The sequence below is a fragment of the Camelina sativa genome, chromosome 3 (assembly GCF_000633955.1).
Source record: "Camelina sativa cultivar DH55 chromosome 3, Cs, whole genome shotgun sequence".
Classification (NCBI taxonomy): Eukaryota; Viridiplantae; Streptophyta; class Magnoliopsida; order Brassicales; family Brassicaceae; genus Camelina; species Camelina sativa.
The window spans coordinates 6,712,849-6,728,129 of NC_025687.1; the positions used below are offsets into that span (position 1 = coordinate 6,712,849).

The 15,281-nt window shown below is 35.3% G+C and overlaps 2 protein-coding genes and 1 pseudogene across 3 annotated transcripts in view; 1 reads left to right on the plus strand and 2 right to left on the minus strand.

Moving 5' to 3' along the window:
- The window catches only part of LOC104773509 (purple acid phosphatase 3-like), a 3,463-nt gene extending 2,578 nt beyond the window's left edge, over positions 1 to 885 (plus strand). The window contains 3 exon segments of the mRNA XM_010498140.2: positions 68 to 196; positions 313 to 380; positions 528 to 885. Of these exon segments, the coding sequence (XP_010496442.1) occupies positions 68 to 196; positions 313 to 380; positions 528 to 747 (417 nt within the window). The 3' untranslated portion in view covers positions 748 to 885.
- LOC104773517 lies at positions 1,524 to 4,937 on the minus strand (annotated as a pseudogene).
- On the minus strand, positions 6,222 to 8,792 carry LOC104773523 (probable xyloglucan endotransglucosylase/hydrolase protein 28). 2 transcript variants are annotated; one of them, XM_010498153.2, is made up of 5 exons: positions 8,400 to 8,792; positions 8,188 to 8,288; positions 7,842 to 7,993; positions 7,248 to 7,304; positions 6,222 to 6,846 (listed from the first exon to the last, which is right to left on the minus strand). In XM_010498153.2, exons 1-5 carry the CDS (start codon positions 8,581 to 8,583, stop codon positions 6,339 to 6,341), a joined length of 1,002 nt encoding a protein of 333 aa, XP_010496455.1. In that variant the 5' UTR covers positions 8,584 to 8,792; the 3' UTR covers positions 6,222 to 6,338. The 2 variants fall into 2 exon arrangements, with proteins under 2 accessions (XP_010496455.1, XP_010496463.1); XM_010498161.2 differs by lacking the exon at positions 7,248 to 7,304 and having other exon boundaries at positions 7,785 to 7,993.

The following is a 15,281-nucleotide window of genomic DNA, read 5'->3' on the forward strand; positions in this document are numbered from 1 at the left end:
TACCAATGCAGAATTGTTTTACTTTTACCGAGTGAGTAACGAAAGGTATATAATTGTAATAATACAGGAAGTCGACGTGGCATTGAAAGAGTCACTTGCAAAGTGGAAAATAGTGATTGGTCACCATACGATTAAAAGCGCAGGCCACCACGGGAACACCATTGAGTTGGAGAAGCACATTTTACCTATTCTTCAAGTAACAAAACAATTCAATTCATATCATAAATTTTTCATTTAAATGCACGTGAAATATGCAATGCACCCACCAATATAGCAAATAATGATCTAATTGTCTTTTTTACGATTAACTAGGCGAATGAAGTGGATCTCTACGTCAACGGGCATGATCATTGCTTAGAACACATTAGCAGCATGGACAGGTAGAATATTATTATTTATTCGTAAATTATCTTTTTTTTTTTGTGCACCTATTACTCTATTAGTTAACTATAGATATCTTAACGGACGGTCCGCGGCTCCGCGCGGTAGAATAAAAAGTGTCATCCTTTTTGGTTGTTTGTATATAGTAAAATACAATTTATGACAAGTGGAGGTGGATCCAAGGCGTGGAAAGGAGGTGACGTGAACTACGTGAACCCACAAGAGATGAGGTTTTACTACGATGGGCAAGGATTCATGTCGGTTCACTTTTCGGAAGCCGAACTGAGAGTCGTGTTTTATGATGTCTTTGGACACGTTTTGCATCATTGGAAGACTTACAAGGAGGCGCTTTATTCCGCTTCTTAATTCCGGTTTAATTGGACGTAATTGTTTATGATGTATCATTAAATGATCAATATCGTATTCCGTTGAATTTTCGAATTCCCTTACATTATTGATATGAAAAGAACGTATCAGCAGCATCAGAAAAAGGTCAATGAAATATTTATTGAATAAAAAGTACGTTTTCGAATAAAAATAGTATTGAAAAATTGTAAGATGGGAATTAAATGTCCTAAATGACTACTACTTTATAAATATATCAAACTTAATTGAGACAATGATGCTTCATTGGACTACTCTTTTAACTTTTTAAATTCAGGTAATTTTGATCTTCTGTCATGCTTCCATATATTAAAATGATTAATTGTTTAGTTTAGTAATTATTCTTGTAAACAACTTAATTTACAATCTTAATTTCCAGGACCATTTAAGCCTTGCCTATACTGTAGACTGTAGTTATAGGGACACAACTGGGTCCGATTCTCATCCATAAAGATTAGATACGACTATTTCACATATCTTTTGTCCTATGCACAGATTCTCTTTTAATCATAATATATAGTAAATCCAGGATTACAGTATATGATAATATGTGGTTACAGGACTCACGTGAATACTACTCCAATTTTTGTGGATGAGATTGTGTCGTATTATTTTCACCAGAAAACATATAGTAAATATGTTGAGAATCTTCAGACATGTTTGGGAGAAAGAAAGGTATATATTATTATGTACAAATATAGATATGATTTTTCAGTTGTAAAAGGAAGATCAAAAGTGTAAGCGAAATGTAGCAGAGATGAAAATCTAATAGAAAGGATTAAAAAGATAAATGATGATTTCTTGAGAGTAAGAAAACGGGTAAATTTTGCTTTTCGTCTTTTCCTAAAAATAATTCCTCAAAGTGGCAAAAACAAACGACATTTCATCGAATTCGCCGCTCTTTTTTTACAGTTTATATAAACTGCACCTCAGATTTCATATCTCCCAAAAACTAGTTTCCTCTCTTTGCTCTATCTCCTCTCTTCTTCAGCTAATTGCTCTGTTTACAATTAGTACTGTCATCGTATTCCCCTGCAGCAGCAGCCTCTTCCTTCGTTTTCACAGCATCTAACTTTCCTTCTGCAGCCTTGCTGCTTCCGTCGCTGTTGTCTGCTTTCTCTGGGGAGCCTTGTGAAACCACTTCTTGGTTTGAACCTGGTGGGAGGAACACTCCAGTGCCAGGGATGAGCATTCGAGGTTGTGGTGCCGGCGGGTGTCGTGGATGAGGTGGCAACAGTGGCCACACCGTTGGCCCTGGTGGCACACCACCTGGGAACGGCATTGGAGCGGCGAGCGGAGGAGGAGAAGGGGTAATGAACATCGGTTGAACAGCTCCGTTTGGAGGGCGGTGAGACGGTGTGGGCAAGACACCAGTTGTTGGGATAACAGGGTAGTGTTTAGGTGGTCCAGTTGGGTGACGGATGTAGTGATTCGGCGATCTGCTAGGCGGAGGTCCCCAGTTAGATCCGGTTATGGAGTTTCTCGGTTTGGATTTGATGAAGGTGATGAGTACCCGTTGCTTTCGCGTTGAGTGAACTGCATACTTAGCAAGATTTGCAGATTTGCCTTCCACCAAAAGAACCGATCTGTTTTCAAAGTACCAAAAAATGATTGATGACAAAAAGGATTGGAAGATCTCTCAACTTTGCAGAATAAGTGATAAGCATTTTAGTTTACCCGGGAGTGAGAGACAGCTTGAGAGATCCCTTGTAGTCGCCAGGATGATCAGAGACAATGACTCTTCCAAATGTGAAATCGCATTCAAACAAGGACAAGACACACACGGGTCGTCCAAACCAAGGAACATACATATGGGGCTGCGAGTGATCTCCCTATGGTTCACAATATATAGAGAGACAAAAGAAAACTCCTACTTTGTTAAGAAAACGGAAACAAAATAGTTTTAGGGGTTTTAAAGAATTTAGCAATCAGTTTAACTATAACCTCGCTGAAGAAGTCAATGATGCAAGCGTCTGGTTTCACAGGAATGATTTGCTTAGAGACCAAACGTTCAATGATGTCTGAAAGAGCTGATGGGATTGGCTCTACTCTTCGATCTGTGCACAAAACCCATATCTTATGTTAACCGATACACAGAAAATTACAACTCGAGAAGAAATTATGGGAGAACTTATAAAGGACATGCCTTTGATACTCTCATCATCAGGCGGCGTATCAGCTATGGGGAGGACCAAGTTGGATCATCTCGCGTCCATGTCCTCTATTTGGCCGTTTATAACCCACATATGCCTCACCTGTTTCCCATTAAACAACGGTTTAAGACCTAACTAAAAACAAGTTAAATCATTACAGTAGAGCAAACAAAGATTCTTACTTTGAAGTTGACCTCTTCTACCAGAAAGTCTCAGATTGTTTACAAGAGAAACGAGTTGAGAAACCTCCTTTGCGTCAACCATTTTGTCATAAATCTTGAGTCCTTCGACAACATTAACCTACTCAACAAAACTCAGCAACTTAGTGTCCTAGGCCTAAACTGTAGACAGACACTAAAGAAGATCTAACTCACCATTTTCGCTTCATACATCTCTTGCACAACAAAAGTCTTTGCCATGCTTGCAGGACACTCTTTATCTTTCCCTTCTTGCTTTTGGTCAGAACTGAGACTGTTATCTGAACGATTGAAACAACGCATAATCGTTACATTCCAACCAAGTCTAATATCCGGTTTTAAAAACCAAGAAACCAGGTTTTCCAAAGTACCTTTAGAAGCCGAGTTACACTTATGGTTCACTATCTCCTCTTGAGTAGCAGATTTTTCCAGTTTTTTCTCGTCTTTACTAACGCTCTTCGGTTTCTCGCTAACATCTGTCCCACAGACAAAAGACAAACAAAAATTTACATTTTCTGTAAAGCTACGAGTCCCAAGACTAAAACCGTAACATCCACCACCAAAATGTTCCACAATAAACACAATGCACTATCTCATACAGTCATACCAAATTGCAAAAAGGATTGAGCACCAAAAGAAGTTTGCTTTTCTGACAAGCAAACAAAGCCTTGAAGCCAAACAAAGACTATTCAATTACCTTTCTTCTCCTCTATAACAGATAAAGCCTTAACATCACTTGCTAGCTTAGCTTCCTCCCGATGCTCAACACGATCACTGCTTACGCTATGGTAATCCGAAGTGGAATTGAAACTATGCCCATTTCTCGCCATCGAATCAGATCCTCTGTAACCACCACCACCACCATGATGCTTGTTAAACCCACCAGGCCCTGATCTCCTTCCTCCAAATTTCCCAACCTGATCAGAAGAACTGTAATGCCTCTGAGGTGGCATCTGCTGTTGCCTTTTCCAAGCGATCTGCTGAAGATTGTAAGAAACCTCAGCAACAGGGTAAAACTGCTGCATAGTGAGAACTTGAGACCAGCCTAAACGACGGTGATGGATGCTTCCGATCACTGACTCGTATTCGTTCTGATCTCCGATCGTTTGTAAATGCTGACAGAGGGAATCAATGATCGCGTTAGCCGCAGCGAACTCCGCACGCAGCCACGAGATAAACCCATCTCTCTCGTCGGGGATCCAGTTTCCGGCGACGTTTGCGGCGGCCGGAGGAAACTGCAATTTCTCAGAAGGAGCAGTAACATTTCCTGGTGGCATTGCCATTTGTGGCAACAATCAACAACAGCAAAAAAAAAGCAAGTATCTTTTGACTTCAGATTATAAAAATAAAAACGGTTCCTTTAATTTCTCACTATCAACAAACACTAGTCATAGCTTCCTTCTAACAGATCTGCAGAATTGAAAAAACAAAAAAAGATCAGATTTTGATTCAATTCAACGAGATCACACACTAAATCCTGGGAATTCAGATGAAACCCACAAAGAAAAGAGGTAAATTTCGGATGAAAAAAAAAAACACTACACCCAAAAAACGATATTAGAGAAGCAATCACCATTAATGTGAAGGGTTTTTGAGGTAAACGATGACAGATCTGGGCAAATCGAGTAATCTCGTCCTCAACGTGAAGCTGAGTGAAATAAAGAGAGGAGAGTAATCTTAGTTAAAGTGATGTATAAAACTTAAGGGAAGCTTCCCTAAAAGGGTGAGAGAGAGATCTAGGGTTTTTGAGGAAAGAGGTGTAAAGGGTAAGAGAAGATTTTTATTTTTTTGTATTTTTATTTTTTTGGCTTAGTTAAGACGCATGCGTTTAAGAGTCTTAAACGGTGGCTTTTGAATTCATCACTCACTCTCTTTTTTTTTTGTCCTTACATAAAATTGTCAAAACAAATTACATACATAATTACACAATTTTACAAATTTCAGTTGCCAAATGCAAAATTTCGATTAATTCATTTTTACACAAATCGAATTAGTTTCACGTTTAGTGTATTCTTAGGTCCCTTTATTTTTTATGCATCATATTGGATTTTGGAACGAAATCGAGATTCCGCATCTTTTGTAAAGATGCCGGTTAATTTAAGCATTTTATCACGTCACCTTTTTTTTGTTACTTTTGAATCAAATGGGCCATAAGGCCCATAGTGTCATATGATAAGATTAAATATGAATCCATATGACCCCAAATGAGATAGTATATAGATTTTAATATTTTATACGTCTGGTAAAAGTTATGGCATTTTGTTAAAGTTTTGGGTCCATTCCCACGACATATATCTTAAAGGAGTTATGAATATTGCTGAAATCTCAAAATAGATGAGATTTTACTTTATGTTTGTGTTCAAACTTTCATTAATTAGGCTTATGATAATTTAGATTAGTAAGTCGACAAACATAATGTAATATGTAAAAGCTGATGTTGACTATATAACCCAAGCTTTTAGATCCCACTAACTACGAATTTTATTCTTTCTTTACCAAAGTCATTTATTAATTGTCGTATACATAACCAAAGATGACACGTATAGAAGAGATCCGTGTTAGCCGTTGTTATCTTACTTTTAAAAGTAATCAGTAATCCTAACCAAGCCACCTATTGAGTTTTTGTATGTTATTTTAACTTTTTTTTAGGAAATATATGGCATGTTACATAAGTGATAAGTCCCAAAATATAATTTAATGAAACAAAACTTCAATATCACAATTTAAATAAATGAAAAAAAAAAACGCACGCAACATAAGTCAATCCCAAACGGACCCACGAGTTCTTACATCGATGTACCTCGAAATGACATTATCATTCATCGACACATTTTGTATATGTGAATGAACTGAATGTGTAAATATGGTCACACAAAATAGACAAATAAGTCAGCAATGATTTGGACTTAATGAACACTTGTACAAACGACAAAGTAAACAAACGTACTCAATTTTGTTGAAAAGTCCAAGACACTGAGTACATGAATGCATATTAATTTAGATGAAGAAAAAAAGAGACAAGAAAATACTTTTTTTGTTGACAATTTTGTGCAAATTTGACTTATATTTTTAAGCAAAATCGTTATTTTTTTCTTTTACTAGTAGGGAATTAAAATATATCGGTGTCATTCCATTATTCTCTTAATAAGTCCATAATTCATATTCCTATACAAGACAGAAAATGCCAAAAATGTCCTCTAGCTGAACGATGATATACACCGATTCATATTGACTCAGTTCTGGCTAAGCGGCTCCTGCTCCGGTGCTTCCCGCGCCGGTGGCCACGAGGAATCCCACCGAATGTCACCGGATCGTAGACCCTGAGACGCTTAGCCTCGGCAGGATTCAAAACACATTCCGACAACAAAACCACCTTGTACCTCATATGGTCGTAACAATACGAATAAGTCATGTGTTTCCGTCGGAAATTCTCCATTTGTTTCCGTTGAGACGACGTTATCTCCGACGCTAGCCGGAGACTCTCGACCGCTTCATCTTCGCAGCTCGGAAACTTCTCGGTGGGGTCGACGGCGCAGCCGTGGAGGATTAGATCAGTGAACTGAGTGACGTAAGGGGCATACTTGTAATTTACACCGTATTTGCCTCCATCAGTTGCCCATTTAGAGCCATCCCATATGGTTGCGTACAGAGACATTGGCTTCGCCGGGAAGTCACCACCCATTGACGCCGTGCGTTTCACTTCTCTGATCGGAACATTGTCCACATAAAATCTGCAATAGAAAAAAAGAATCATGAAAGTTATCTAAACGGTGACATTTTTGGTAAAAAAATCCAGCTTTTAGTGAAATGGAGTTGGATTCTTTTTACCAAAATACTCTGTTGTTGCCAAAAATAGGAAGCTGTAAATTTAATAACTTTCCAAAACAAGAAACTAAATCCACCAGCTATACTTATATAATTGTTGAATTCAAGTCACCCATCTCACCTCGCATAGACCCAGCTTAGCTTTCCTTAAATAGAAACATCAAGTAACGGCTAAAGAAAGAGTCTCCAAGATCATTTAAAGACTCATAAAGCCCTATCTAACGACTCATAGTCACTATTCTAATTGCTATAGTTAAATTTCTAAGCTAATTAAGATGGGATTTGCATTTTTTTTGTTTGAACTTACATGATGTGAGAAAGAGACCAGAGGATACTGTATTGATGGAACTCCTCAGTCGGATCANGTGCGTTTCACTTCTCTGATCGGAACATTGTCTACATAAAATCTGCAACCAAAAAAAAGATTCATAACATGAAAGTTATCTAAACGGTGACATTTTTAGTAAAAAAAAGTCCAGCTTTTTAGTGAAATGGAATTAGATTCTTTTTACCAAAATACTCTGTTTGGGTACTCTGTTGTTGCCAAAAATCGAAAGCTGTAAATTTAATAACTTTCCAAAACAAGAAACTAAATCCACCAGCTATACTTATAAGTATAATTGTTGAATTCAAGTCACCATCTCACCTCGCATAGACTCAGCTTAGCTTTCCTTAAATAGAAACATCAACTAACGGCTAAAGAGTCTCCAAGACTCCAAGATCATTTAAAGACTCATAAAGCATCATCTAACGGCTTTAATTTGGCCGTCTAAATCCTCTGTTCACTCTATTCTAATTTTATATAGTTAAATTCTATAGAAACTTTGGGAGATTATTTACTTACATGATGTGAGAAAGAGACCAGAGGATACTATATTGATGGAACTCTTCTGTTGGATCAAACCAAAGATTGTATCTTTCTTCTCTGCCCAAATGTGTGCTTCCATTACCGTATATGTTCGTCTGAATCCTCCATTCTTTGCCTCTAATATTCCCCAAGAACTCAAAATCAATCTCGTCATGATTCTTCTCATACAAGTCCCCATTTGATAGCTGAGCATGAACAAAAAAAAAAAACGTTTTCAAGAATTATGCTCTTCTCTCTAGTCAGTAGGAAGAAAAACAAAAGAATCATGAGAAGAAATACATAGTTTTGGGTGGACCCAAATAGCTAAAAACATATGAATCCATGGTGGGGTTTATTTTTTGTGAAAATCAGCATATTTGTTTTAGAGATTGTTGCTTACATAAAAGGCTATGACAACTCCTGCAGAGTAATCTGCTGGTAACTTGATAAAAGAACTGAAGAACCCATGTAAGTAAATATCATTTGAGACAAACCCAGAACCTGTATAAAACATGGTTTTTGTTAATTCATCATCAAAACTAATCAAGAAACACAAACAGGAAAACAAATACAAAAAACAGACTCAAGAGGAACAGAACAAGAAACACGAACCGGTTCTCTCATCGAGCGTTAACCGGACAGATTTGCCGTCTCTGTGAACGAATAGATTCTGGTCACCGAACAGCTGTGTGTAACCTTCGTCGAACTGTATAAGAGGAAGCTTTTGTAGAGCGAATCCAGAAACCAAACCGGTGAAGAGTGATAGGAAAACAAGAAAACGAGTTAAGAATCCCATTTCTTTATGTAAACCGTTTATGTGTATAATAATATTACAAGCAAGGAGGAAAAGAGAAGAGATATAAATGGATAAATAGCGTATTGAGGACGAGCTATGGAGAGGTGTGTTGGGAGAGAAGAGAGTTAGAGGATATACCGATATAGTGAGGAAAAATAGTAGTATATGATGTGAGGCCAGAGTACGTCTGTCTATGGTTGGTTTATACACTTTTTAATCTTCATATAAATATAATGTCAGCTTGTTTTGTTTTCCATAATTACTTTTCTTTATTTATTGCATTGGACCAGTAAAATATTTTTTAAAAATGCTATAACTTTTTCCTAAAGATTCTTGTAATTGGCAATTACACTGATGGAATCTTAAACTATGATTCTACATAAAATTAACTAAATTTCAGTCACAATTTTATTACTCTTGTTAGATCAATGTAGTAAATAGGAAGATTTTGATTAACACAATGGTAATAATCAAAAGAGACTTATAATCACGTAAAAAGTAATTATTTATATTGTTTAGACAATCAGATATTTTCAATTTACAGATGGTATGGTAGTATTAAAGATAGGGGAGAAAAAAACAAGAGCAGCAAGAAGAAAGCATAGGGTGTGCTTTGCTGCTTACACATGTGTCCCGACAAATATAGTCACAGGTAGAGTCACTAACACTTGCTATTTTATTTTTATTTTTGCTTTCCAAAAAAAAAAAAATATATATATATATATATATATATATATCTATAGAGATGAAAAAAGGTTATAAGTTCTGTACACAAAATTTGTTTCAATCATTGTAACAGTGTAGGTAGGAATAATATATACATAAAAACAACTCATGTTTGTTTGTTTTTGTTTTTTAATTTTGTGTTTAAAATTGTGAAATTTCTCTTCTCAATTGTAGCTTTCTTTACAATAAAACAAGTGTGGATACATAAAAAATCAACGTGGGTGGAAAAAATGACTTTGTGTCGAAGCTTCGGGAGTATCATCGCGGATGAATGGTCAGGATGTAACGTTTGACACCACCGCGGAGCTGTGCCAATGAATGATCGATAAGCGTAAACGGTATCGTACTGGTTAGTGAACTTATTAAGTGTAAAGCAACTTTAATTGCCTACTCGAACTATAATACATGAAGTAACTATTTCCACCTAACACCTGCAAAATTTTACTANTAACTAAATTTCAGTTTTATTACTCTTGTTAGATCAATGTAGTAATAGGAAGATTTTGATTAACACAATGGTAATAATCAAAAGAGACTTATAATAACGTAAAAATAATTATTTACATTTTTAAGACAATCAGATATTTTTAATTTACAGATGGTATGGTAGTATTAAAGACAGGAGAGAAAAAACAAGAGTAGCAAGAAGAAAGCATAGGGTGTGCTTTGCTGCTTACACATGTGTCCCGACAGATAGTCACAGGTAGAGTCACTAACACTTGCTATTTTATTTTTATTTTTGCTTTCCGAAAAAAAAATAAAGAAAAAGAAATATCTATAGAGATGAAAAAAGGTTATAAGTTCTGTACACAAAATTTGTTTCAATCATTGTAACAGTGTAGGTAGGAATAATATATACATAAAAACAACTCATATTTGTTTTGTGTTTAAAATTGTGAATTTTCTCTTCTCAATTGTAGCTTTCTTTCCAATAAGACAAGTGTGGATACATAAAAAATCAACGTGGGTGGAAAAATGACTTTGTGTCGAAGCTGCAGGAGTATCATCGGGGATGAATGGTCAGGATGTAACGTTTGACACCACCGCGGAGCTGTGCCAATGAATGATCGATAAGCGTAAACGGTATCGTACTGGTTAGTGAACTTATTAAGTGTAAAGCAACTTTAATTGCCTACTCGAACTATAATACATGAAGTAACTATTTCCACCTAACACCTGCAAAATTTTACTACATCAGTAGTGACTCGCTGACCCGGAGGTATATTAAAAGCATATAGTATAATTGATGTTTTGACTATTTCGTATTTAACGTAGCATATGAAGATTCTTTTATTTCTCGTTAAAAAAAATAACTCCTTGATTCGCTTAATAGTTGTCTTGGAATATTTTGCAACGCTGTGCTAAGACTCTTAAGCAAGTTCTCATACATTCCCTTTGATTATAGGGTGACTTTGTATGAACTATGAAGAATATGATACATTACACATAATTTGTTGTTTGCTTACTTTTGTGAATGGCTTGTTTGTCTGACTTTTGTTTCAGACTGGGGCTTAAATTATGTTCGGTGAGTGCTAGCTAATGCATACACATTTCTTACACATCAGCATCAAGTAGCCGTTGGACCTCTCTTGTGATGGTGCCCACTGATAATGGCATTGAAATATATAAAATTTAGTATTCAGCAGCGCAATTAACGGCAACTTTGACGCCGTTAATACCCTTTGTCAGGTGGGTAGGTCCGCAATTGCTTCACGCGCGTTACATAAATAAAGCAAATTCACAACAATATCATTGTTGTGCGTAGATATGGACATATGGTATGAAAAACAAATGAAAAAAGATGGCAAACTAGACGAAGTATACGAGAATACATGGTCACACATACTAAGTATACTATTGTATCTTCAATTACATGAAATATATGTATTATATGACCATATGCATGAACTATATGACGTTATGTGGTCAACACCATAGACATACAATCCAGTACACCGGTCGATTGACTCCGGCGCAGACCGATGTTGATTCCGGCGAATACCGACGTTGATTCCGGCGAAGACCAACGTTGACTCCAACGTTGACTAAAAAATTGTATTCTAAATTTTTTTAGAAAAATTATATTAAATCATTAATAGTTTTTCACGATTAAAAAACATATTCAATTCAATATATAAATATTTTTATATATCTCTAATGTATTTATTCTTATAATTAGTTAATTTTTATTTTTAAAACATAAACTAATTGTTAAATAAAAATCATTGATAATTATTTTCAAGATGTAATATAAAGGTATTTGCAAAAATATTCTTATTTTATACCCTTTTGCAAACATATCCTCTATATTGTTTAGCTAAAATCAATTTTTTGTATGTTTATCTTTTATATATTAGAAGTAAATATTGTGAATTTATTTTGTTGTTGTAAACATGTTATTAAGAGTATGCAAATTTTATAATAAAAATATCTAAAATTTTATACAACATTTACTATGCAAACTATAAAGTAAAGAGTCATATACTCAATCTTTTGCATATTATTTTTTATAATGAAAGTAGTTGAATTTGATTTTATGATTTTGTAGTATTTAAATAGTCTTATTATCAAAGATTTATAATTAATCATTATTTTAGCTTTAAAAATAAAAATTAACTAATTATAAGAATGAATAAGTTAAAGATATATAAAAATATTTAGATATTGAACTGAATATATTTTTTAATCATGAAAAAAAAAATGTTTACATAATATTTCTTATTTTTGAGTTTTAATAGAAAAAAATAATACATTTTTTTGGTCAACACCGCAGTCAACGTCGGACTTCGCCGGAGTCAATCGACCAGTGTACCGGATTGTATGTTTATGGTGTTGATCACATAACGTCATATAGTTCATGCATGTGGCCATATAATACATATACTTCGTGTAGTTAAGGATACAATAGTATACTTGGTATGTGTGACCATGTATTCTTCCATACTTGTAGTTAGCCATATTTTTTCCAAAAACAAATACTGTCTATATTAATATTCGTTTCTTCTTGGGTTTGGTTAGAAAAGTTGGAATTTACTAGTAGTAATAAATAACTTGGGAACTCACAACGGTCATCGTCCCAACAAGTTTGCTGAGAGCAAATTAGCGAAGACAAAGAGTGTGTTCTGCTGCATTCTGCTAACGTGCCCGTTGTGTTAGCTCTGGAGCTCATGGAATCTAATGGAAGATCCCAATGTGGAATATTAACGTGAGATATTTTGTTTGCATCAAATGTCACGTTGGTAAATCTAAGCCGTTAGTTTCTTCATGGGGATTTTCCTCCCATGCATGTGGGTAATTTTTTAAGTTTATTTTGCTGGATCCAACGGCTATGATCCGAGATTTGGTTTTGTGCATTATTTATCCCCAAATAAAATAAGTTGATCAGCGTGCGTGACCGATTAGGGGGAACTGGTTTATATGATCACTTGTAAGCTATTAAATACAGTATTAATTAAGGTTAAGGCCATGCGATTTTGTACCGTGAGAAATAGTTATGGGCCTTTTATGTTTCAAGGCCTGAAATGTACCATACTAGTTAAAGCATCTTTGTATTATGAGAATTATATTATAAAAAAAAAAGTTATGTAGAAAAGTTCATGCCTGTCATTACATCATACTTCTTATGTACCATACTCATATGTCATCCCCTTTTTTTTTTTGGTAAGCCACTAGTCATATGCACTCATATGTCATCTAAGATCAATTAGTGATATATACTCGATGTATTGAGAATAAAATCATGAAAAACCTATATATTTCTCCCTCATAAGTATTTGACTATACTACAAGTAAAAATAATTGAACATGGATTCTTTCATGTATTTTATGCTATTTGACCGAACTATCATTTGAAAAACTTCAAAATTCACTTTTAAAAATTATATATTCAAATAGATGCTATACTCCTAGGTAACAAAAGAAGAAGATTTTATTACATAAATATTTAGACTACATATTCAAGCAAAATAAATAACTGAATATCCTAAATAACTATATTGTTGAATCGGTCAAAGTATTTGATGAAAATTTGGTCAAGATAGTTGACCATTTTTTAGTCAAAAAAAAAAAAAAAAACCAAGATCGGTCTATTGACCAAAGTTTTTCAACCGGAGCGAGCCACGCAGCAAAGCTATTTTAACTCTCCTTTCATCAAATACATAATCCACTGACGTAGGAAATATATCAACGCCAACTAATTACTCAGCTCAGATATTAGTTCAACATTAATTAATTTATTAATCCTCTTTTTTTTCGTGTGTCCAATCCTAAATTGCTTTAGTTAGTAACTTTAGTGTTGTCATTTCATTTTCCGATATACACATAAAAACGATTTGTATAGACCATAGAGGTTGGGTGCAGATACTTTCCTTGAATCGCACCCCAATCTAATCCATCTTTTTTAGTATTTTGCAAATATATAAAGTATAAACTATCATTCTCGCCGTTCTTTATGTTAAAAAAAAAAAAAACAAAGCGACAACCAGCCTTGTTTCTTCCATCTTTTAACTATGTCCTACCTCTCTATATTTAAGAATAAACGAAACATCCTTTATTTTTGGACGTTGTAATGGAGTCCTCTGTCTCCTCTATTTGGACGTCTTGGATCGCTCTCTTAATTTAACATAGCATAAAGGATAAATAAGTTCATACTATACATAAAAATAGTTAAGATTGCAATTCTAGACAAAGGGCAAATGGAAGGTAGGGCCAAAGTGAGGTAGATAGATGAGATTAGAATCAAACGTACGAAAAAATCCAAAAGATTGGAACCCTTAGCTGTCTTCGCAATCGAAACTTCCCGTCATTTATATTCCAAACCCTTACACGTAAGCAATCAGTTTGCTCACCGAACATCGAATTGTGTTAAGACTTATATGGCTTAATTACCCGATAAAAAATAGTTTAGGCTGATATCTTCTTTATAGATAGTAGTACTAAAACTAAATGAGTTAGGTTGTATTTGCCCCTTTAATTTTAAATATTTTTATAATAATATCAACACCATAATCAGCATACCATCCTCATTTTGTGCAGAACATTTGTAATATTAGTCTTGAGGAATGAGGAGTCTAAAGATTGCAAATGGCCACAATTTTCATCCGGATTGTTGTCGAATCAATCTTACCAGTTTGTTAGCGGCCGGGTCAGTTTTTAACAACATTGCTTAAGCTAGAGGTCTATATTCGATTATAAATATGGCGTCAACACTTACGTGCGATTTTATGTTTCTGTATATATATTGTTTGGGTTGTTTTCACATTTCAATTACTTTAGTATAAATAACCCTATTAATTAGATATCATATCACCCTTAGTCCCTTACCCGGCAGAACAGGTGATACTCAATCTAGCACATTCTCTTTTCTTCTCTACTGTTCTCTCTCTCTCTCTCTCTCTCTCTCTCTCTCTCTCTCTCTCTCTCTCTCTCTCTCTCTCTCTCTCTCTCTCTCTCTCTCTCTCTCTCTCTCTCTCTCTCTCTCTCTCTCTCTCTCTCTCTCTCTCTCTCTCTCTCTCTCTCTCTCTCTCTCTCTCTCTCTCTCTCTCTCTCTCTCTCTCTCTCTCTCTCTCTCTCTCTCTCTCTCTCTCTCTCTCTCTCTCTCTCTCTCTCTCTCTCTCTCTCTCTCTCTCTCTCTCTCTCTCTCTCTCTCTCTCTCTCTCTCTCTCTCTCTCTCTCTCTCTCTCTCTCTCTCTCTCTCTCTCTCTCTCTCTCTCTCTCTCTCTCTCTCTCTCTCTCTCTCTCTCTCTCTCTCTCTCTCTCTCTCTCTCTATCTTTCTTCATTGATTAAGTCATCATCTTCTTGGAAAAGAAGTGTTCAGAACCAAAACCATAAATTTGAGAATGGATCTAAAGCGTCACTCGTCGCTTTCTACACTTGTGGCTCATTTCTTTGGCATCTTAGCGGTTATTCTAATGCTCATATGGCTTCTCCATTACCGCGAAGGCATCGAGTATGGCTCCGACAACCCCTTTAA